General features: G+C 40.6%; 1 protein-coding gene across 1 annotated transcript in view; it reads left to right on the top strand.

Moving 5' to 3' along the window:
- The window catches only part of PKHD1 (PKHD1 ciliary IPT domain containing fibrocystin/polyductin), a 588,229-nt gene that overhangs the window by 293,277 nt on the left and 272,397 nt on the right, over positions 1 to 22,555 (top strand). Inside the window, exons 48-49 of the mRNA XM_075554069.1 lie at positions 1,596 to 1,842; positions 21,751 to 21,928. Of these exons, the coding sequence (XP_075410184.1) occupies positions 1,596 to 1,842; positions 21,751 to 21,928 (425 nt within the window). The remainder of the gene's footprint in view (positions 1 to 1,595; positions 1,843 to 21,750; positions 21,929 to 22,555) is intronic.

Genomic DNA, 22,555 nt, shown 5'->3' on the forward strand with positions numbered 1-22,555 from the left:
CACTGTGGCTTTCCCAGGCTGTGATATTTATGGGAGCAGGAAGCCTCGTTTTTCTCCTTGTAAACAGTTGGTGTGTTTGAACTACTGGCTTTGTGGTTAGCAGCCCAACACATGGCCCAATACACCACCAGGGCTCCCTTTTAATGATAAGGACGCGTGTATGAAAACAGCTCTGCTGTGGTGCCTTTGCAGGCTACTGGACTAGCAGACCCAACGAATCACATGACAGGGGTGTGAAACAAAGACTCCAAGAAGTATGACTCTAGAGTTACCAATGAAAGAGTGCATTATTATTACTATTTCCCCACATTATTGAATGCTGTTTTTGAGAGTAAATGTCTACAGAATAAACCACAAAAGAGGTATTAGTGATAGAATTAGGCATGCCATAATCTAGAGATGATAGATTGAAAGATTAAATGATCGCATCCTTATTATTGCTATTGGGTAGAATATTCTTTATTATTGCTGTTGGCTAGAATGTTCTGCTTCATCATAACCACACAGGACAGAAGTGGCTCATCAAGCTTTCTTGGCTGCAATCTTCATGGAAGCAGACCACCGGGTCTCTCTCTGATGAAACAGCCACTAGCTGGGTTTGAATGGCCGACCTCTTGGCATCACCAAGAGCTTAACTTTGGTGCCACCAGGGCAGCTTATAGCCCCTTTCTCACTGCCATCTAGTCAGCTTGGACTCACGGTGATCCTATAGGGCAGAGTAGGACTTCGCTGTAAGTTTCTGAGGGTGTACGTCTATGGGAGCAGCAACCTTCTTCTTTCTCCTGGTGGGCTCAAACTGCTGCCTTTGTGGTTAGCTGCCCAACTTGTAACCCGCTATGGCAACAGAGCTCCTTGTAGTTGTTAGGTGCTGGTACGTCTATTGTGGCTCCTGGTGACCCTCTATGTACAGCAGGACAAAACACTGCCACCCAGTCCTGCACCTGCCTCAATTTTTCTGATGTTTGGGTGTGGGGTTTCAGCCACTGTGTCACCACTTCTTGTTGAAGGCTTTCCTCTTTGTCCTCGTCCCTCTACTTTACCAAGCGTGATGTCTTTCTCCAAGAATTAGCCTCTCCTGCTAACATGTCCAAAACAATGTGTGATGCAGTCCCTGCATCCTGCCTCTAAGAACTCCTTAGGGTTTAGTAATTAGTCAATGTGTCTCCTACGTCTCTATTTCTCATTAAATGACAGTTTTTCACCCTTAACATGGTGGATTTTTAAGTCTAGATAATTTTATTGTTTTGTCTTGTACATTGTAGAATGGTTCACAAAATCCCCTCTAGTTGTCAATAGCTTTCTCTTCCCCCACACTTCCAGTTGTAGGTCCCAAATGCCCTCAAATTGTTTTTAATGTTCAATCCCAGTTGAAAACCACTGCTCCAGGCAGCATGAAGGCAGTCTTGTTTATCTTTGTATTTCCAACACCTATCAGAGGCCCTGCATATAGTAAACACTTAAAACATTTTTTTTCTTGAATGAATAAGTGGTTGTCTTTAAAACTGTATAAATATGCAATTTAAAGTATTTAGAGCACCCCAGTGGGCATAGTTGCTTTTTGTGACCTAATAGTCTTTCTGTCTCCCTATTTATAGGTGGATTTACTGTGAAGGCCAAACAGCTAAAGTTTCCCAACTCTCCAAACATGGTAGCATTTCCATTTCCTCATGCAGCAATTCTGGAAGACATGGACGGGTCTCTGTCTGGGAAAAAGAGAAGTCACATCCTTGCTTCAATGGACACTCTGCCGGCATCTTGTTTGGTCAATGCAAGCTTCAGTCAGCTGGCCCAGGGTAGTGTCTGCGGGGAAGACGTACTCTTTCATCGTATGTCTATTGGCTTGTGAGTCCCATTAGCTGTGCTTTATCTAGCTCGTCAATAAGCATGCATCTATCATTCTGGCTATTGAGACTTGCAGAGGGGAACTTATTTTCTTGATTCTCCACTGAAACTATTTAGTTGCGTAAAAGTGATGAGGGAACACTTTGACAGCTGTCAGATCATGAGTTTTAGGTAGGCTGAGTCAAATGGCAGCTGACTTTTGAGATCATTGGGCCCAGTCTCAGAGCTGTGGCCTCTCATTGATATTGTGCACTAATACCTTCCACTTGAAAAGACCCGAGACCTACAGAGAAGTTGCAATATATTTAAATTAAAAGTCTCATTAAAAAAATTCCCAATAAGGTCCATTCTCATTTATATGCATGTAAGCTCCCCAAGCCCTTTTTAAGCGTTCAGTGTGCTCCAGGAAAGCAATTGCTGAGGCCTCCCATTACGTGCAAAGGTGCTTCACTCCTGTTCATTTTCCTTGTTAATTTCATGAACTATTGGATCCGTACGATACATTTCCTATTAATATTGAAGCAAGGACTCCTTGCTTATGCTGCTCAAACTGCCATTAAGTCAGCAGCTGGGCTGTTTATAATGCATGATAGGATTGCTTCTGCCCTCTTTAATTTCCAGGTAATGATTGCTGAGTGTCTAGGGGTCTCTCTTTTACCTATTTCAAATGCATTGTATATATTTAGGCCCCCTTATTTTCTCCTTTGTTTTAACTATCCGAACTTCATGAATATTAAGTCAAGTGATTCCACCAGGCCACATTGGCATCTTACCGGAACCGGTGAATTCCAGAGAATGCGAGTGGATGTGGTTAGGATTGAAGTGCCTGCACCTTGACCGCACATCGCATCAGCATCTTGACATCTTGTGCTGGAGCCGTAGAGTGGGTTTCTTTCCAGATGGCTTATTGTTCTGTCTGATGTGAATGGGCCCAAGTTCAGGAAGTGAAATACGATAGGACTTGTTTGTATTTTTGCTAATTGTAATGTCCTTATTCTCTAGGACGCAGCCTGGGTTTTATTGTTATTCCAGTGATATTTAACCACAGAATGTTGTCTATGTATGTTTAGAGATTTATAAAAGCTTAATATTTATTTCTTGCCTGCTTCCTACAAATGAGGAAAGTAAAACCTCCTCATGTAGTTCAAAGGCATGTAATGGGCTCGTATGGTATTTATTCCAAGGGTTCTAACTGAAACTCCTTTAGTACTCATGTCTTTGAGACCTACTAGGAGTTGGTCTCTTGGACTGGAGAGGCAGCTTTGGAAGGTCCTATTGGGGAAATCCTGTCGAGCATCTATTCTTTGAGAGCTTCAGAAGAGGATTAAGTGCTTACCTATGTAGCTGCTAAATGGTCCCAGCCACTCAAAGCTTTATTATTTCCATAAGACAATGATCCGATGTCATATTCTAAGCAGATTTAAAAGGTGGGCTATTGTGTTGTTATGTGCCTTCAGTTGTTTCTGATCCATTTTGACTCTAGGCATGCACAGCAGAATGAAACCCCACTCTGTCCTACACCATCCTCACGGGTATCCCTATATCTGCGTCCGTTATTCAGACACCATGTCAATCCATTTCAATGAGGGCCTTCCTCTTTTTCACTGTGCCTCCACTTGGTCAAGCATTGACTAGGTGGGTTACTCAAGTGATGGAAAGGTTGGTGGCCCCAACCCACTCAGAGATGTCTTAAAGACAAGGCTTGGCTCTAGCAGGGAAGCAACAAAACCCACATGGAAGAGGCACAGCAGCCTGTGTGGTCATCAGATGTTGATGGGATTAGGTATCTGGCATCAGAAGATATAAAACAAACAATCACGTCAATTCGAATGAGGAGGGTTGGAGCAGAGACCCAAAGCCCATGTATAGACAATTAGGCAATTGAACATCCCCTCACAGAAGGGTCACAAGGAAGGGACGAGTCAGCCACGGTGCAGTATAGCAATGACAAAACACACAACATTCCTCAAGTTCTTTAATGCTCTCCCCCCCACAACTATTCTGACCCCAGTTCTACCTTATAAATATGGCGAGACCAGAGCATGCACACTGGTACAGACAATAGATTTCTCTCATCACATAGAACCCAGGATAGATAACCCCTTCAGGAACAGCAATGGGACTAGCATTACTATGAGGGGAAGTGGGGTAGTGGGGTGGCGGGGAGAAAGGGGGAACTGATCACAATGACAGATGTATAACTGCCCTCACCTACCCCCACGGAGATGAACAACAGAAATATGGGTGGAGAGAGTGAGTGGTGTAAGATATAAAAGTAACAATCATGTATAATTTGTCAAGAATCTAAGAGGGTGGGAGGGTGGGGGAGGCAGGGCCAAAAGAGGAGCTGATGCCAAGGGCTCAAGTAGAAAGAAAATGATTTGAAAATGATGATGGCAACAGATGTGCTTGATTCAAGGGATTTTTGGATTGTTAGAAGAGCTGTGAGTGCCCCCAATAAAATGATCTTTGAAAAGAAAGAGAGAGAATTTGCTCCCCATTATGCCTAGTGTCTCCATGCGTGGCCATCCATTCCACAGCACCTGGCGGCTTCCGTGGTTTTAGCAGAATGAACAACCAGCCACAGTCTGCCCAGCACTTTCCCAGTTTAAAATGAAAATCTCTTATCTTGAAATGCTTTCTGCTCAGTCCCAAGACATCCAGAACACATGGCCATTCCTACTTCCTTGGATTTTTTTTTTTAAACTTCAAGTAGACCCACACATGGATGGTGGAGTGCCCACAGTCCCCATGACCCCTTAAAGAAGTCTCAGCCTGTTCTCAATGATACAGTTCTCCTCTCTGTTTGTGTCTACCCCTCTAGGAAAAAGGCAGTTGAATGAGATGGTTGCTAAGACGTTGGCAATTCAAAGGTTGGTCCATAGGCCAGCATCACATCAGCAGCATCAGCAGCATCTTAGCGTTTATTTGTCCCCCACCCCAGGCCTAGTGAATCAGAACCTACCCCCAGGTGATTCATGTGAGAATTTGAGACCCAGTCTTCGAAGGTCCTTCTAACTTTATCTTACGACTCTCTCTCTAGTTGTCTGTGCTCAGTGACTTGATCTTTGTCCCACAGCATTATAACCTCATTAGGAACATGTCAGAGCTAATGAGCAATTTGAATTCAGTGCAGATACAAACTTTGCTGCCTTTCACGGAAAAAAAGGATTAATTTGTTGTGCTATCTGCCCTAGGGCAAGCACCCTAAGAATTGATTTACAAAGCTCTCGCAGTCATGATCTTTTGGGGTTGTGTGTTGATGGAGGTCTGGTATGGCACAAGCACCCTGCTGTCTTCATTTTCAACGATTACTCCCTCCCTCAGCAAGAGGTCCCTTGGGTGTAAAAGTAGCTGAGGACTGACATAGCTGCATAAATAAGACAGCCCCCCAGGCAAAGGACCACTAGAGCCCCTGCCCTTGGGGTGTGATTTCCCCTTGGTAGGCTCCTTTCTGGTCCTTTTTGCTGCACGTTCTCTGTTTGACATTGGTTTGGTTGACATTCTATTATTACCCCTCAATGACAGATGCCCCCAGTCGAGGTATGTCCTGTTTTATAGGTTTTCATGAGAGCTTTGGCAGTTCTGCGGTAGAATTCTTTCCTTCCCAGGGTTGGCCCTCCAGGTTTGATTCTTGACCAATGTATCCCTTCTGCAGTCACTGCCCATCTGCCAGGGGAGGTTTGCATGTTGCTATGATGCTGAACACATTTTACAAGGGTTTCCAGATAAAAATGACCTGAAGAGTCCTGGTAACCTACTTCTGAAAATTAGCTCATGAAAAAAAGAAAATGATTAGGGCAAAGAATGTACAGATGTGCTTTATACAATTGATGTATGTGTATGTATGGATTGTGATGAGTTGTATGAGCCCCTAATAAAATATATTTTTTAAATCTGCTCCCGTTGGGCATAGTGTTGCCAAGAGTCAGAGCCAACTCCATGACAGCTAAAAACAACGATGCCTCAGTCCTAGTGGTTGGGTTGACAGAAACATGTACACATGTGCAGTTGTTCGCAGCGTTTGAGGCTGGTGAAGAGGAAACATCCACTGTCTACAAGCCAGTGTCTGTCTTAACATAATGTTGACCTTTCTCTGCCTGAGCCCTTACATGCTTCTCTCTCACACCAGTGCTAAAGATGTGTGTGCTGGGGGTTGTTCTTTTTTATTTTTAATAAATCATTTTATTGGGCGTTCATACAACTCTTATCACAATCCATCCACCCATTGTCTCAGGCACATGTGTACATTTGTTGCCATCATCATTTTCAAAACATTTTTTTTTCTACTTGAGCCCTTGGTATCAGCTCCTCACTTTCTCCTCCCTCCCCCATCCTCCCTCCCTCATGAACCTTTGCTAATTTATCAATTATTATGATTGTTTCATATCTTGAACTGACTGATGTCTCCATTTACCCACTTTTCTGTTCTCCATCCCCCGGGAGGGGGTTATAGGTAGATCCTTTTGATTGATTCCTGGGGTTGTTCTTGTTTGGAGCCTCTAGCAGGGAATCTCAGCTCCCTGTACACCCTACATGGGGGTGGTGCTAGTGCGAGGGAAGTCAGGCCCTCAGTTCCGCAGCCCTTCTCCAGCTCCCCGCATGACACTTTGGTTCTCTGCATGTTTCTTGAGTTTACCAATCCAAGCATTTAAATAAATGCTTTCTTTTTATAGAGCTAATTGCATGAAGCAACTATCATTCTTGTGTTCTTCTAAGTATCCCTTTGTGTAAATTCTTCACTTGTTCCTTAAATGTTGGTGTGTATTAGGATACAGTGAGGAGCTGTTCTTTCCCAGGTGGTCACACACACACACACACACACACACACACACACACACACAACTTACAACTTCAGCTAAATTTCACTGATCATTCCAGGATTTTTTCTTCTAGTCTAGATCCCACAGCCAGATAGCCAACTGCCCAATTATCTTTAAGATCAACATTGTCCAGTGAAATTTCCACTAGCCATCCGTGGTCACTAAGCACTCTCAATGCACCTCAGTCAAATTGATGTGTCCTGCAAGTGTAAATTACATACTCTATCACAACTATTTAGTACAAAATAAAGAGTATAAAATAACTCAATAATTAATAAATCGACATATTGAAATGCTAACAGTCTAGTTATTCTAGGTTTAATTTTAACCATTTCTTTTTATTATTTTAACATGACTGCTATAAACATTTTAAGTTAGATATATAGCTTGCGTCTTATTTTTAATGAATAGCAAGGCTTTCAATATCTTTTCTAGAACATTTAATAGGAAAATGCAATTCAACTAACAAAAATTAGAATTTAGAGTTTCTCATTGTTCACAATCCCACTCAGGTACACCTGCCAATTACTCACACCAGGATTAGGCAGCCAATTCTGATTCATCTTCTTTCCCATATATGTCATGTAGCAAGTGCGATCTATTTTATCTTCTCAAGCAGTGGTTCTCAACCTTCCTAATGCTGCGACCCTTTAATACAGTTCCTCATGTTGTGGAGATGCCCCAACCATAAAATTATTTTCATTGCTGCTTCATAACTCTAATTTTGCTACAGTTATGAATTGGGCAACTCCATGTGAAAGGGTCATTTGAACCCCAAAGGGGTCGCAACCCAATTCCTCTGGACTCTGTTCCTCTTCTTCCCAGTTGCCTCTTCTCTAATCAGATGTCCATGACACCCCACATGGATGACCACAGAAGTTGCTAACTTGTCTTCCGCCTGTGTTCTCTCTTTGAGCTTGCTAAATGTCGATTTGTCCCTCCTGGGTTTGAGATGCTTTCCCAGCCTCCTGAAGAAAAGACATCATTCTAAATGTATTCTAGGCCCTTCTGGTTCCGATCTCCACTAATAGTCACAGCGCCATCTCACAGCGCTCTCCCCTCCTTTCCTTGCACTATATGCCATGCTCAACTGCTTCATAAAGTTCTGTTTCCTGAACTCTGTACAGAGGTCATTTTGTCTGGCACAGTTCCCCAAGATTTCTTACAGTATCCCTTGCTGTAACTAACATTCATGGTTCCTACATAATATTGTCCATTTTCCTTCTTTCTTTCTATTGACAAGTGGGATGGTGGTAAGTGGGATTATTTCTTGTATTATGATGACATGTTGAACACATAATCACTCAATAGAATTTGTGATGAGACAATGTTATTATTATCCAGTTCTCTTTTGGAAGGTGCTCGTGAGGCATGTAGATATTCATTGTTCCCTACCACCTTCTGCTTTTCCCACTCCACTGGAAAGTAAGAGGTTAATGCTCTTGTTGATCACCTTGGTTCTTAGATCTTGCTTAATATCCTCTCCTGGAGTGCTTGCATTCAGTGTTTACCAATGTGACTGCTCTTAATGTGTCAATGTTCGAAGTATGAGGCACCCCCTGCCTTTGTGCATGCAGAAGTAAAGAAGAGTTCAAATGGAAAATTTGGCCTAGCTTTTCTGTTAATAATCACCTTCCTAGGGATAAAATAGGCTTGGCATCACTAATTGCATCTTTGCAGTCCTCAAAAACAAAACAAAAATAAACAACAACAACAATGAAAAACAACCTTCTGATACAGGAAAGTACCCAGCAGTAGCCTTTCTTGGCAAATAAGTTACAACAATAAAATAGAAAAAGATCTAAAATTCATGTGGACCTCAAAGGGAGGAATACCTTCAGCATATTATATGGACAATAAGTTTCATGAATAAAAAAGGGGTACAATGATATGCTGGTCAGTGCTCAACAATTTTCCAATAGGAAAAAAATCCTTATTTGTAGCATTTGTTTATTTTTTGTGGTTTACGCTACCAACATGATGTCACGGGACAGGAAACAAGGGCTGACAGTGGGCTTTTGGGAGCCGGTAATAAATCAGCTCAACTACATGACTTAATTCCCTACCTGATACATAAAATTGTTTTTAATTATCCCTGATAAATCTACATTCAGGTTGCAAGTTCCACTGATTGCCCTCTGGATTGTTCTAAGGTGTCATTGAGTTGTCACTGTCTCCTGGCAAGCACAAGTTTGAGTATTCTTTCGTACAAGTACGAAAGAATAAAAACACCGCCTTGTCCTGTACCATCTCCCAATCTTTGCTAGGCTTGGTCCAGTATTGTAGCCACTTAACCACTAATCTGAAGTCAGTGGTAGGCCTTTTGGTGTGTCTCAGTCTGGAAGCTCTGCTAAATCCTGCCCACTATGAGTGATGTTGCAGGTATCTCAAATAACAGTGGCATTACTTCTGTTGTCATAGTAACACACCAATCTCCAAAGTAGGACAAACTGACAAACAGGGGTTGGTTCTTATGCTCGAGCCATCCTTTCACTTGAGTTCTACAGGTTGAGAGGAGAAATGCAATGGTTTATGGAAGTGCCGTTATGCACATCGGCAATATCTTTTTTTCACATCGATAATATCTTTTTTTAATTAAGATAGAATGGACAGGAGTGTTTTCCTAATAGAAAAGAAGTATGCTGCAAATATGATAGATGTTGGAACATGGATTCCCTTTAAAGAGATATCAGGTTAATTCTCAACATTTTAAAATAAATTACTGTTTTGGTCATTTCTGAGAAAAAGCAGACAGAAATATATATTTGCAAATTCATGAAGGGCTGCAAATGAGATATGTCTGCCAGAAACTCAACACTTAATAGATCACATGATTTGACTGTCTTCCAGTTCTACTTTGTATGTGAGTTTAGGGATTATTAAAAGTTTGGGGAACTCAATAGTATGGTTTCATTTCTCATTTTAACTGTAATTGAGAGGAGAAATGTTTAAGTGTTTCTGAATCAATAAGGGCACGCCTGGAAAGATATGATACTTGTGAAGCATCACAGTTTTATGGAAGATCAGCAGTAGATGGCTGGTGGTCCTGTGACAAGACTTGATGTGAACTGAGTGAACTTTTTCACAAGTTACCCTGGAAAAGCTAAGCCACACAAAGGTGCTGATCTGGTCCAAACTGTGATCTTATCCTCTTTGTGCCAACATTATGGCAGCGAGTACTAATATCCAAGAGACACTTCCAGCACCTTTTGCAGCTAGCTATTGTGATGGATCCGATTAGGAGATGTGTGTTTATAAAGGGTGTACTTCACATCTCGTCTGAACAGAGAGCATTTAGAGCTGACGCAGCGCTTGTTTTCGTATGTGGAGACATGAAACCCCTGGAAAAGTAAGCTACTAGTAAACACAAACCAGGACGTTAATATTTTTCTCATTGCTATTGCTGATTGCCTCACAAATCCTTTGTGGGCAGTAGACATTCAACAGTACTATGAAGTACACGGATACTAAATTACATAACTGTTTATGCAACTCTTACAGTACATTGGTCCTTAGCCTGGGAACTTTTATCGAGGGATATTGCTATATTTCTAAAGGAACAGGTCCCTGAATCTAAAAGAAGGTTGGTATTTCTCTTTTTAGAAGAACAAAAATCATGTTCTTAGAAAATAAAATGCAACATGCAGGCTTAGAGTCCTTTTGTCTTTGCAGAGGCAAGGGTTAATATTTAAAATGGACTGGTTGCCTCTTGATTTCTTGCACATAAAAGCCACGAGAAGTTCAGCGAGAGAGTTCTTCCCCTAGTAATGAAGCTCTCTGCTGCTAATGGCCCATGCAGACTCCCTTGGCTCCTCCAAATTAGAAAGACTTTTGTGCTCCTTTGCTTCATTAACAGTAAAGAGAGGGAGATTGGTGGCTATTTAGGGCACGGGGAGATTGGTGGCTATTTAGGGCACGGGGAAATTGTAGTAGTTATGGTTGGTAAATTCTCTTCGTGGTGTTCTCTGACTCTTGATGTTCTTTGGATGTTTTTCAAAAGAGCCCACCACAGTCACTGCTGGCATTTGGCCTATAAGGATGGACGCTGACCTCACTTAAAATTTTGACCCCAGGCGATGGTCAATGAAAGGCATCTTACCTACTGTGAGATAAGTCTTTTGCATTTTGATTTCCTTTTCAGAATGCAATGCATTCCACTACCAATTAGGGTAAAGGTATATTTGGTAACTTCCTTCTCTACCTGTATTACATGCTAGAAAGTTGCTGCTGTCCACGAGTCCCTGTGAAATTGCATCGTGCCCAAACCTGGGTTGCCATGCTTGGGGGTGCTCGATAGATAGGAGCAGGCCTTTGAGAGCAAGGGCAGTGCACACAGGGGAAGCAAAAAAGGGCAAGTTAGGAACACAGCATGCTATGGTGTGTGGCCATTTGACCAATAGATTGACATCAGATTTCTGGAACTTTCTTGGAAGGTGAATGTGCCAGAGAAATAGAATATAATCAAAGCTGAATAGCTACTTAAAATTATTTGAAAAGGGTGTCAATTATAAGGGCCTTCAGAAATTGAGGAAGTGGTTGGAAATTATTGTATCTTCCAGAAGTGAAATGTCTGACTACAGAAAGTAGGCTCACCTAGGAAAATCAGCATCCCAAAAAACTATGGAAGTTTGAGAAGTAAACTTCTAGGGAACGGAAGACTAATGAAGGTAATTAAGAGAACCCTTCTGGATACTTAGCTAGATAGTAGAAATATTTCTGGAAATATTTTCCAAGTGGATTTTATGATATCTAGGTAGCATCTTGTCAATTATCAAGGAGGTGTTCATAACAGCTAAGAAAAAGGTGACAATATATAAGTTGGTAAGGTAGAAGGTTACCAGGACTTGAGGATGATGGGTCTAAGGTAGGAGAAACTCAATGTGAATCGATGGAAGTGGATCAAATCACATTCCACTCTTTCTTTCCCTTTGTGTTTCTTTCCATCTTTAGGTTAGGCATTGGGCTAATGGTTGAAAGATATGTAGTTCAAAGCCAGTAGTCCATCCATGGAAAAATACACGAGGCCGTTGCTCCCTAAACATTTACAACTTGGGAAATGTTATATAGGATCAATATACGTCAAAGCGAGCTCAGTAGCCATGGAGGGTTTGGTTTATACACCAACAAATAAATGGAATTTTCTGTAAAGGTTTGAGAGCACTTGACTAGGAATGAATACAATGAGTTTTTTGTATTCATTAAATGGATGATCTCCTGGGACTTTGGAACTCATGGTTTCAAGCAGGAGATGAGAAACCTATGAAGTCTATGATGATAAGTGTCTAGAAAACACAGAAAGGGACAACTGGCTTCCTAAAGAGTGAAATTTTAAAATCAGTTCTATAAGATCTTTTATTTGATAATGTGGACTTCCCCTAGCTGAATGGAATTTAGAAACAACTAGGTAAAGTTGTTGGGAACAATTTTTGGAAAGTATGGTCTATGGGTTGAAGTGTGTCCACCAAACATAGGGGTTGAAATCCTTATCTCTACGTCTTTAGGTCATTCTGTCATACTGTGCCTTGTGTGTTGCTGTGATGCTGGAAGCTGTGTCACTGGTATTTCAAATGCCAGCAGGGTCACCCAAAGTGAACACGTTTCAGAGGAGCTTCCAGACTAAGAGCAGATGACAAAGAAGGAATTGACTCCCCTCTTTGGAGGGAGTAGCTGCTGAAAATCTTTTGCACAACATTTAAATATTGTCTCATAGTGAAGGTCTAATGAATGAAAGCAGAATATCGTCAGAGCTAGGGCTGGAAGATGAACCACTTGAGTTGGAAGACACCTGATGTGACGGATGAGGAGGTGTTTTCCCAAAGTCACCAACCAGGGTAATGTGAATGCTGCAAAGCCTGTGGAAGTGGAGACTTTCGGATCTTTATTGACTGATGGGACACAATTCAAGGTAAAGTGAAATGCTACAAAAACCTACAAATAGTCAGAACTTGAAAGGTAATCTAGGAAAATTGGAAGATGTCAAGAATAAAATCGACCTAATAACGATCAACATGTGAGGCATTAGTAAGCTCAAATGGACTGGTATTGGTAATTTTGAATTAAAAAAATAGGTTTACTATTATGGGAGTGACAAAATCCAAAAGAATTGCATTAGATTGTCAAAAAGATCATTTCAAGGTCTATCGTGGAGTACAAGTCTGTTTGTGATAGGATTATGTTTATCTGCCCTCATGGAAACTTAATAAATACAACATAATTGCTCATATTTAAGTTAATTTGAAGCTGAAGAAAATGAAAACAAGTCCACAAGAGTCAAAATATGACCTTGAGTCCATCCCACCTGAGTTTGAAGAAATTTCCTGAACAGATTTGCTGCATTGAACACGAAGGACAGAAGCCCTGATGAGCTGTGGGAAGACACCGAGAACCTCATTCATGTAAGAAAGGAAAGGGTTTTCAAAAAGATAGGAAAGAAAGAAAAGATCAAAATGGATGTCAGAAGAGACTGATGCTTGCCCTTATTCATAGCCTAGTTAAGGCACATGAAAGAGATGAAGTCAAAAACTGAATAGAACATCTCAAAGAGCAGCTCCAGGAGACAAAAATGAAATATTATAATGAAGTGTGCAAAGACCTAGAGCTAGAAAACCCAAGTGGAAGCGTATGCTCAGCATATCTGGAACAGAAAGAACTCAAGAAAAACTCAAGTTTCAAGTTGAAATCTTCTATGGGCAAAATATTGAATGATACAGGAAACATCAAAAGTAGGTAAAAAGAATACAGGGAGTCACCCTACCACAAAGAACTGGTCGATTTCCACTCATTTCAGGAAGTAGCATATGAGCAAGATATAATGTTGATGAATGAATATGTTCAGGCTGCACTGAAAGCACTAGCCAAATACAAGGCTCAAAGAATTGATGGAATAACAAATAGAATGTTTCAACAAGCTGATGAAGACCTGGAAGCACTTACTTGTCTGTGCTAGGAAATTTGGAAGACCACCACTTAGCTAACTGACTAGAAGAGATCCATATTTATATCCATTCAAAAAATGATTCAACAGAGTACTCAAATTGTAGAAAATATTGTTAATATTACATGCAAATAAAATATTGCTGAAGATCATTCTGTCAGTGTACTCGCCCCAGTACATTGACAGGGAGCTGCCAGACGTTCGAGCTAGATTCAGAAGAGAACGTGGAACAAGGGATATCATTGCTGATATCAGATGCATCTTGGCAGAAACAGAAAATTCCAGAAAGATGTTTACTTGTGTTTCATTGACTATCCTAAGGCATTAGACTGAGTAGATCATAACACACTATGGGTAGCGTTGAGAATAATGGAAATTCCAGAACTCTTCATTATGTTCCTTCCACACTTGTACATGGATCAAGAGGCAGTTGTGCAAAAGGAACAAGGGATACTACAAGCTTTAAAGCAAGAAAAGAGTGTGTCAGGGTTGTATTTTCTCACGACCCATATGCAACCTGTAAGCTAAACAAACCATCAGAAAAAGTGGATTCCATGAAGAAGAATGCACATTCCAGATTGGAGGAAGGCTTATCAAACAACTTGTTATGTGCAGATAAACAACCTTGCTTGCTGAAAGCGAGGAGGCCATGAGGCATTTACTGATGAGAGATCCAGGATTGCAGCTTCAAGTACAGATTACAAGCAGTGGTGGGATTCAAATAATTTAGCAATTGGTTCACTGCCCTAAGGACTACTTTAAGTATAAAAAATATATATACCTAGAAGTAGTTCATTATGTCATGCAGTTAATAAGAGCAATCAAAGAATAAAAATGAGATTATAAGAATCTTAAAATATTAATGAAAATATTAAATAATACCTGACCAAAAAACCCCAAACAAACTGTTCTTTCGGGCATTTCCATGTTGCTTCTTAATTGGTGTCCTCATAATAGTCTGCTTTTATCCTCCATCATCCGCTGTGTGATTTATCCTTTATTTTATCTTTGCACTGGAGTAGCAGCATCCCATTCCTTTAGAGGTACGCCAGTCAGAGAATAATCACTGTGTTTGATCTATTAGAAACACATGGCTTCTCTTCTCTGAACATATGTTTTTGTCTCTGAAAGACCCTTTCTGCTTCGGCTGAACCTATAGCAATGGTTCTGACAACATTTTTAGCTCTTTGAACACTTTCAGGAATTGCATAATTCACTCATAGCACCTCGTGGGAATTTAGGGTGTAACACAATGCTGAAAGAGTGACAACTTTTCACCCTCCAGTTGTTCGGCACTTTCCCTGTTTACATTATATGGCTGTTTATTGAAGTAACAAACACAAGAGAATAAAATCGTCGTACTTCATCAAAAGTATAACAAGTTTTATGAAATGAATAAATAAACATTACAAGCATAGCCCCATCTAATTTTTTAATCTTTATGGATGGAATGAACATTACAATGGGCAGTTAGAATATGCTGTTGCACAGATTAGCATTAAGAAAGGGCAAGGAAAGCAAATTTGTGATTTCCTCATTGGGTGCTAGTACAGCCACCAGCTTTAGAGAGAATCCTGATTACAAGGGACATGCTACCAATCCGTTCACCAAATTCAACAAGGTAATTAGGCATCAGTTCTGTGCCGAGCCGGTGTGAATCCTCTGAATATCAACACGGATAACAGGTCCGTGTAAAGAAGACCAACATTCTCCCAAGTGTAACAATAGTTCACATCATGACAAGTGGAGCCAAGGTGGAACTTTTCAAGGACCTTGCCTTGCTTGGATCAACAATCATGGAAGCTCATGGAAGCTGCAGTCAAGAGAATAAAGGGCACATTGAATTATGTAAATTTGAAAAGCCAGGCTGTTCCTTTGAGGTCTAAGGTATGGCTGAACCAAGCCATGGTATTTTAAATTGCTTCAGGAACATGTGAAAGTTGTCAAGACTGAAGAAGAAACAATGCATGGATTATGGAAAATACCATGGACTTCCAAAAGAACACATAAATCTGCTTTGGAATAAATACAGCCAGACTGCTCCACGGAGGCACGAATGGGGAGAATTATCTCAGGTTCTTAGGACATGTGTTCACAGAAACTAGTCCCAGGAGAAGCACATGATTCATGGTAAAGTAGAGGTCAGCAAAAAGAGGAAGGTCCTTAACAAGATGGATTGATCCAGTGGCTGCAATCATGAGTACAGGCATAAACCATTGCGAGGACCGGGCAGTGTTTGACTGGGGTACATAGGGTTGTTAGGAGGCAGAAAGGACTTGATAGCACCCAACAGCACGAATACCTGTTAGTGTAACCCTGTTAGGAAAAGGATTCTTGTTATGCTCATGAAGGTCGATCAGTGTAGTATTTGTCCTCAACTTAATCACCTGTAAATTATCAAAAGAGTAGGTTAAACACCGAAGCAACCATATGCTAGGAAAGATAGCGTCTACTTAGGACTCATTGCAAGCCAGGGCACAAAGGAATGCAGGGCTATGGCCAGGAAGAAATCAACGTGGAGCAGACTCTGATTTGGGATATCATCTTCCAAATTAGTAAGAAGACAAATTTCTGGGTTTTAGTTCTTTAAAGCTCTCCACTTGTTTTATTTGTGTTATAGTACCATTAGAAAACATACAGATAGGACTTTTAAAAGAGATGACATTTATGTCCATTCTGATTTTAGGGATATGAGTTCATTAGCTCTGGAATGAATTCTGACATAATTGTGAAAAGCAAAAACAAAAACAGGTATTCCAAACACAAAGAGAGAAATAAATATTCTTCGTAGTCTTGAAAAAATAGATTTCTAAAGATTTAGCTTGTATTGCAAAGGGAAATTTGAGGGAAGAATATTTAACTCTCAAGGACCCCAAATAATTTTCTTCCCTTTAATTTTTTATTTAACTGGGGATTGAAACAAACACACTTAATCTTGCAAGAAATATATACATTTATCAATTTATCAAGGGTTACATTGTCACAATGAATTTCCTGTACCACGAAAGGTTTAGGTGTGTTGGTAAATGACCAGGAACCCTTGATAAATAGAAGTTGTTCAAGATGGCAAACTTGGCTAAGCTGTGGTTGTTTAATAAAAGGATAGTAGGTGGCTGGGCTTTAAACTAGATTGAACCCATTCAAATGGCCAATGAATTGGAACTGCAACAGATTTGAATTTTTATATTTAGGTGATCTGGAAGGCTAGCTAGAATAGGAACAATTATGGGTCAAAGCCATGGAATGAGAGCCTTAGAAAAGGCATAGTGGGCCCAGTTAGGAGCCTGATATATCAGTGAACCCCTAGGCTGTGTTCAGTTTCATTAGAAAAACAAAACCAGTAAAGTTTACACACACACACACACACACACACACTCACACTCACACTCATGCATCTATATGTATCAGCTTCATTGGTTTTTCATATATGAGGGGATAACCCCCAAAATGGAATTTTTTCAAAGTTATATATTGAAATTAAAAAAATAAAACAAACTTATTACCTTCAAAGAGCTCTCCATTCCACTTATACATTTGTCAAATCTGAGATTTCATTCTTGGAAATATTTTTCAAACTGATCATTTTAGATGGCTGCCAATACTGCCCTCATTTTTTTCTTCACCTCTTCTAAGTCATCAAACAACTGTAACTCCGAATTCGTGGAAACAAAAAAGAAGTTTCTTGGAGCAATGTCAGGTGAGCAAGGTGCGTGGGGCAAGAGAGGTATGCTGTTTTTTGCCCCAAACTGGCACACTCAGATGGCTGTGTGAGCGGGTGCATTGTCATGGTGGCAAACCCAGTCCTCCATCTGCCACAAATCAGGCCTCTTTATCACACATTGTTATACTATCGTTTCAGAACCTCTAAATAGAAAGATTGATTAGCAGTCTGACCTGGAGGAACACACTCCAAATGTACTACCAGTAGACACTTTTGTCCATTTGCGAAGTTGATAGACATCCAGAATGAGGTTTGTCATCAACCAACATTTCACCTTTTTTGAAATGAGAAAACCACTCATACACTTCAGTTTTTCCTATAGTGCTGTCCTTGTAAGCTGTGTTTGACATCACAACAGTTTTTCCCGGCATTTTTACCGAGCAGGAAACAAAATTTCACAGCCACACGCTGTTCTTTTTAATCAGCCATCACATAAAATGAGATTTGAGCAAAACTACTTTTACAAAATAATTCACTGTTACCGAGAGAACTTTCCCAGGTGATGCCACTGGTGCACTAACTCACAATGAGTTGCTTGATGCTCACCTAGTGGGGAAAATGCATACTACAAAAGTTCCCCTCTGCCTAACACAATTCCGTTATTTAGGAGGGTACTTCATTGGATATATAAATTTGTATTGATAAAATGGCTCACACAGTTCTAGCAGTGGGCAAGTCCAGGTCTGGGCAGGTTTTAAGTCTGTGGGTGTCAGATAGTAAGCCTTTCCTGACTTAGGTAACTGCAGAGCTGATGAACCCAAGAAGGGCAGAAAGATACCAGCTTGGTGGCTAAGAGTCAAAGGAATTTAAGGTCAGCAGGTCAAGCTTGAGGTTGGGTAGGTGAATGCATCTAAGGCCAGCAGTTACTTGGCAGGCTGCTGATGGTTCTTAGGATCAACTGGTAATATGGCAAGCCAAACCTTTGGCTAAAGTCAAATAACTGGATGCCAATGAGCCAGATCCAGCTACAGACCCAGCAAATAGGTAAGCAGGCTTCTCCATAGTATTAATTTATATTGGAAACATGCTAGACCTGATTGCATCAGGCCTAGGATCTGAGTAAGGGAGTTGAAACCCGCCCTAATCTTCTGAGAACTGATTGGCTGCCGTTATGGAAGCCGTTACATTGTGTTAGGTCAGGCCAAGGGGGCTTGCAAGATCTTAAGTGTCAAACTCCTGAGAATTCTGGCTCAGTGATGATGACACAAAACCTACTATACTCACATAGGATAATTGCCAAGATTATGGAAAGCCACCGACATTAAAAGCAACATATATTTGAGCCAGGCAGCTGCTGAAGAGTTTGGTTGCTATGCCATATACACATTGCCTGCGTTATAAAAGAGAGAGTACATTTCTAGAAGGGCTTCAACTCTTTTTTATATTCCTATTCTACTTCACCTACATTTCAAATTTGAATACACTTCAGCGCTGCTTTGTTGGTCATGACTGGATTGGGCTGAACTTGCTGGAAGCTCCAGTTGGTAGATGTAGATGGTTAGGGTGGTGGCCTGAGGTTATTTGCAGTTCACCCTGATTCATGGTGACCACACAAGCAGAGGAGAACTGTCCCATAGAGTTTTCTTTTCTTTTTAATAGAATATAATATTTATTTTTATAAAATACAATATAATTAATGATCAATTAACATAACCATGTAGCAAAATATTATTAAAATCACACTACTTAATAATTATAGAGCCTAGCAATATATTTGTATAATTATATATATGTATATATATATATATAAGCATTGTTGCTGTACCAACACTGATCTATGCTGTGTTCCAGAGAGGAGCTAACGCATTAATACCATCTCTGCATGCAGTCATCCCTTCAAGTGACCTGCTGAAGCTAGACCTTATCTTATTGCTCTTTTTTTTAACTTACTGTACATTTATTAACATATAAAACATTTCTTTCTATTTTGGGACTCTCAATCTTTGTTTTTTCTTTTTTAAATCAGTTTCTTGGGGCCTTGTACAACTCTTATCACAATTCATACGTACATCCATTGTGTCAGGCACATTTGTTGTCATCATCATTCTCAAAACATTTACTTTCTACTTGAGCCCTTGGTATCAGCTCCTCAATTTTCCCCTACCTTCCCGCCCCACCTCCCTCACCAACCCATGATAATTTATAAATTATTATTATTTTGTCATATCTTACACTGTCTGATGTCTCTCTTCGCCCACTTACCATAGGGTGTTCAAGGCTGTGATTATTCCAAAGCAGATCTTCACCCTGTCTCCTAAATCAAATCTGTACAACAACACACACACACACAAACACACACACACACACACACACACACACCAGCTCAGTAGTTTCCTATGACATTGATTAGATTTCTAAGGTGTGCAACATTCATGTCATCCTTCTTTCAAATCAATCCAACATCATTACCATAAACTGAATGCCCCTAAACAAAATCTCATCTCCTCATTACTGTTGTACTCACTGATCCTCTGCGGTTTCTTGATATTTGCTTATATCATATAAATGAGATCACAGTATGTTTGCTTTTGACAACACTTTTATTTTAAAAAGAAAGGAAACTGAAGTTTAAAAAGGGTCAGTAATTTACTCAAATTCACCAACTCAGGGTAAGCAGGATTAGATTTCTAATTTGCACTCACTTGCCACCGGAAGCCAAGCATTTAACTCTAAATGAACAAAAAAGCAAAGAAAGTTTCTTTTTATTAAATGCCACTGGATTATAAATTGGCTTTGGATGGAGTTATGCCACACCTCACTTTGAAAACCCAACATCCTCATTCATCTCATTTCCTTTTACTTTGATAGTTTAATGGTCTGCCTGCAGCAAAATGCCACAGTTAAAGATTCCCATGAAAACCATATCAAGGGGAAGAGCAGTCATAAAGTATATTGATTTTTTTTCACTTTTGCTTTATTTACTTATTTATTTTTGGTCCACTTTGACTTTCTTTTTAGCATGTGGTTGGGTCTAATTACGTTTTAGGGAAGTCTTAAAAATAACCTTTGGGCATGGCTATGCAGAGTGCTTCGAGGGTCTTGGACTATCAATCTTTAACTCTACCTTGTGGTATATATCGATACCGCTCTCCATATTCTGCCTCAGTCTTCTCAACTGGTAAATGTAGTTTCTGTAGAAATCTTTTTTATAATGAAGGAAAAGGCACCAACTAATTTCAGAAATTTTTACCAATGCACTTAAAAAATAGTGTGAGTGAAAATACACACAGCGAAACCCGTCCCCAACCCACAGTTTCTGGAAATAATAATTAGTGATATTGATTAGACTCACATTGTGCAACAGACCCCTTACTTCTGTTTCACTTCCACTTACACATTCTCCCTCACCCATTATTAGCTAATCGGTGCTTTAAAATAGCTGTTGACCCTTGTGGTAGTTACGTATCTGTTGTTAATTTGAGATTTAGGAGTGACGGGGTGGTGTTTACTTGTCAATCAGGTGGCAGCTTGATGACCTTCCTGGGAGGAGCTAAGGAGATAAAATAGCTCTTTAGAGGCAGCAGACACACTCAGTCCTTGTGAAACATTCTTGTCGACAAGGCACATGGAGACAGGATGATGGCAGCCAGAGCCTTGGACCTAGGGAAGCCATGTGGAGATATCTGCCAGCGCTGAGATGCTTACACTGCCACTGTATCCACAAGACTTTCTACCCATTGTCCCATGATCATCCTGAATGGCATCGTTGCATGTGTTTCATGAGTCTGAAGAGGATTTTATGGATTGGTATCAGACATATGGGCTAATTTCAGACTTGTGGACTTGATCTGGATTGGGTTGGGATGTTTTCTCAATATTCAATTACTCTTGTATATAAAACTCTTTCTTATATACATATGAGTATCTATTCATTTGTTTCTCTAGTCGACCCAGACTGACACAATCCTCCTTTCCCATATGAACGTGTGTGTGTGTGTGTGTGTGTGTTTAGCTTAGATGACTTCTGGGAATATTTCACATCAAGAGTCTGAAGAAAAACATGGAGACATAATCTCAGGGACTCCACCTGTTGGATAATCATATAAGGGGACTCCCCAACTTTGTGGAAAAATGCAATGAAAAGATAATGTAATTTTCCACAATTTTTGAATCCCCCTCAAAGGGCACCTGTGGGTTTCAGAAATTGTAATTATTTATGGGGCTAGAAAGCCTCGTTTTAGTCCTTGGAGCAGCTTGTGGTTTCAAAGTGCTACCTTTCCGCTAACAGGCCAGTGAGTAAGACAATAGCCACTTCCTCCAGAGCCCCTTTGATTCCGAGGATAGACCCTCCATGGACATGTGTATAAAGAAGGCCTAAGACATTCTCGAAGAAAATCCCCAAATGAAATTACAATTGATGAAGGAGGAGTGCATTTGATCTAGAATCAGAAAATGACTGGAAATATCATTTATTTTTGTAATTACCCTAGAGCGAGCGCCCCGGATAGCTCTTACGATTTAACTATGACTGACAGCAGAAATAAGACGACCACAGTCAACTATGTAGATGACACCTTGTCAAGCTCCCATGGCTGGATGGCTCTGCTCCTGGATCAGGAGACCTACACACTGCGCTTCGAAACTCCGCTCATCAGCAGACCTCTGCAGGTAACCTCAGGCATCCACTCAGCTCTGCAGCTGACCCTCTAATGGAGCTTGCTATCTTTCCTGTTGTGAAATGGCGAGTTCGGTATTAGCATCTTCTGGTACCATAAGAAAAACTCTGCGGCAACAGTGTGGACAGATATATGTTGCTGTGTAGTTTGGTACTTTTAGAATTTGCTCACATCTCACTTTGGATGCAGAATGATGGCTCTTCCTGAAATTTTAATCTTATTGGTGCCAGGAAAAGCAGTTCCTAAGCTTTCTATAGAATTATTTCTTTCCTTAAACCAACTCAGCCCAAAGGGGAGGGTTAGAAATGTCGCCCCCTGGCAGAAGAGGGCTCAGCTATAGATGTGCGTTTTTATTGTACATTGCACACTGCCACCTTGTGGTCAAGCAGGGCCAGGGTGGCGTTGAAGGGCTAGACTGGTCATCAGGAAAATAGATGCATTCTGTGAAAAAGGAGCAACCTCGTGGGTTTCCTCAAACTTCTTTTCTTTCTCCACACATTTCTTTCTTCTCTTCTTTCAATGCACTTTCCCCCTTCGGGTCACGAGGGCAGGGCTGAAGGAGGCCGAAGCTGCTTTGGGTGAGCTCTTGTTCAGAGACTCTCAAAGTCGAATCTCTTTA

The sequence above is a fragment of the Tenrec ecaudatus genome, chromosome 7, assembly GCF_050624435.1.
Source record: "Tenrec ecaudatus isolate mTenEca1 chromosome 7, mTenEca1.hap1, whole genome shotgun sequence".
In the NCBI taxonomy this organism is placed as follows: Eukaryota; Metazoa; Chordata; class Mammalia; order Afrosoricida; family Tenrecidae; genus Tenrec; species Tenrec ecaudatus.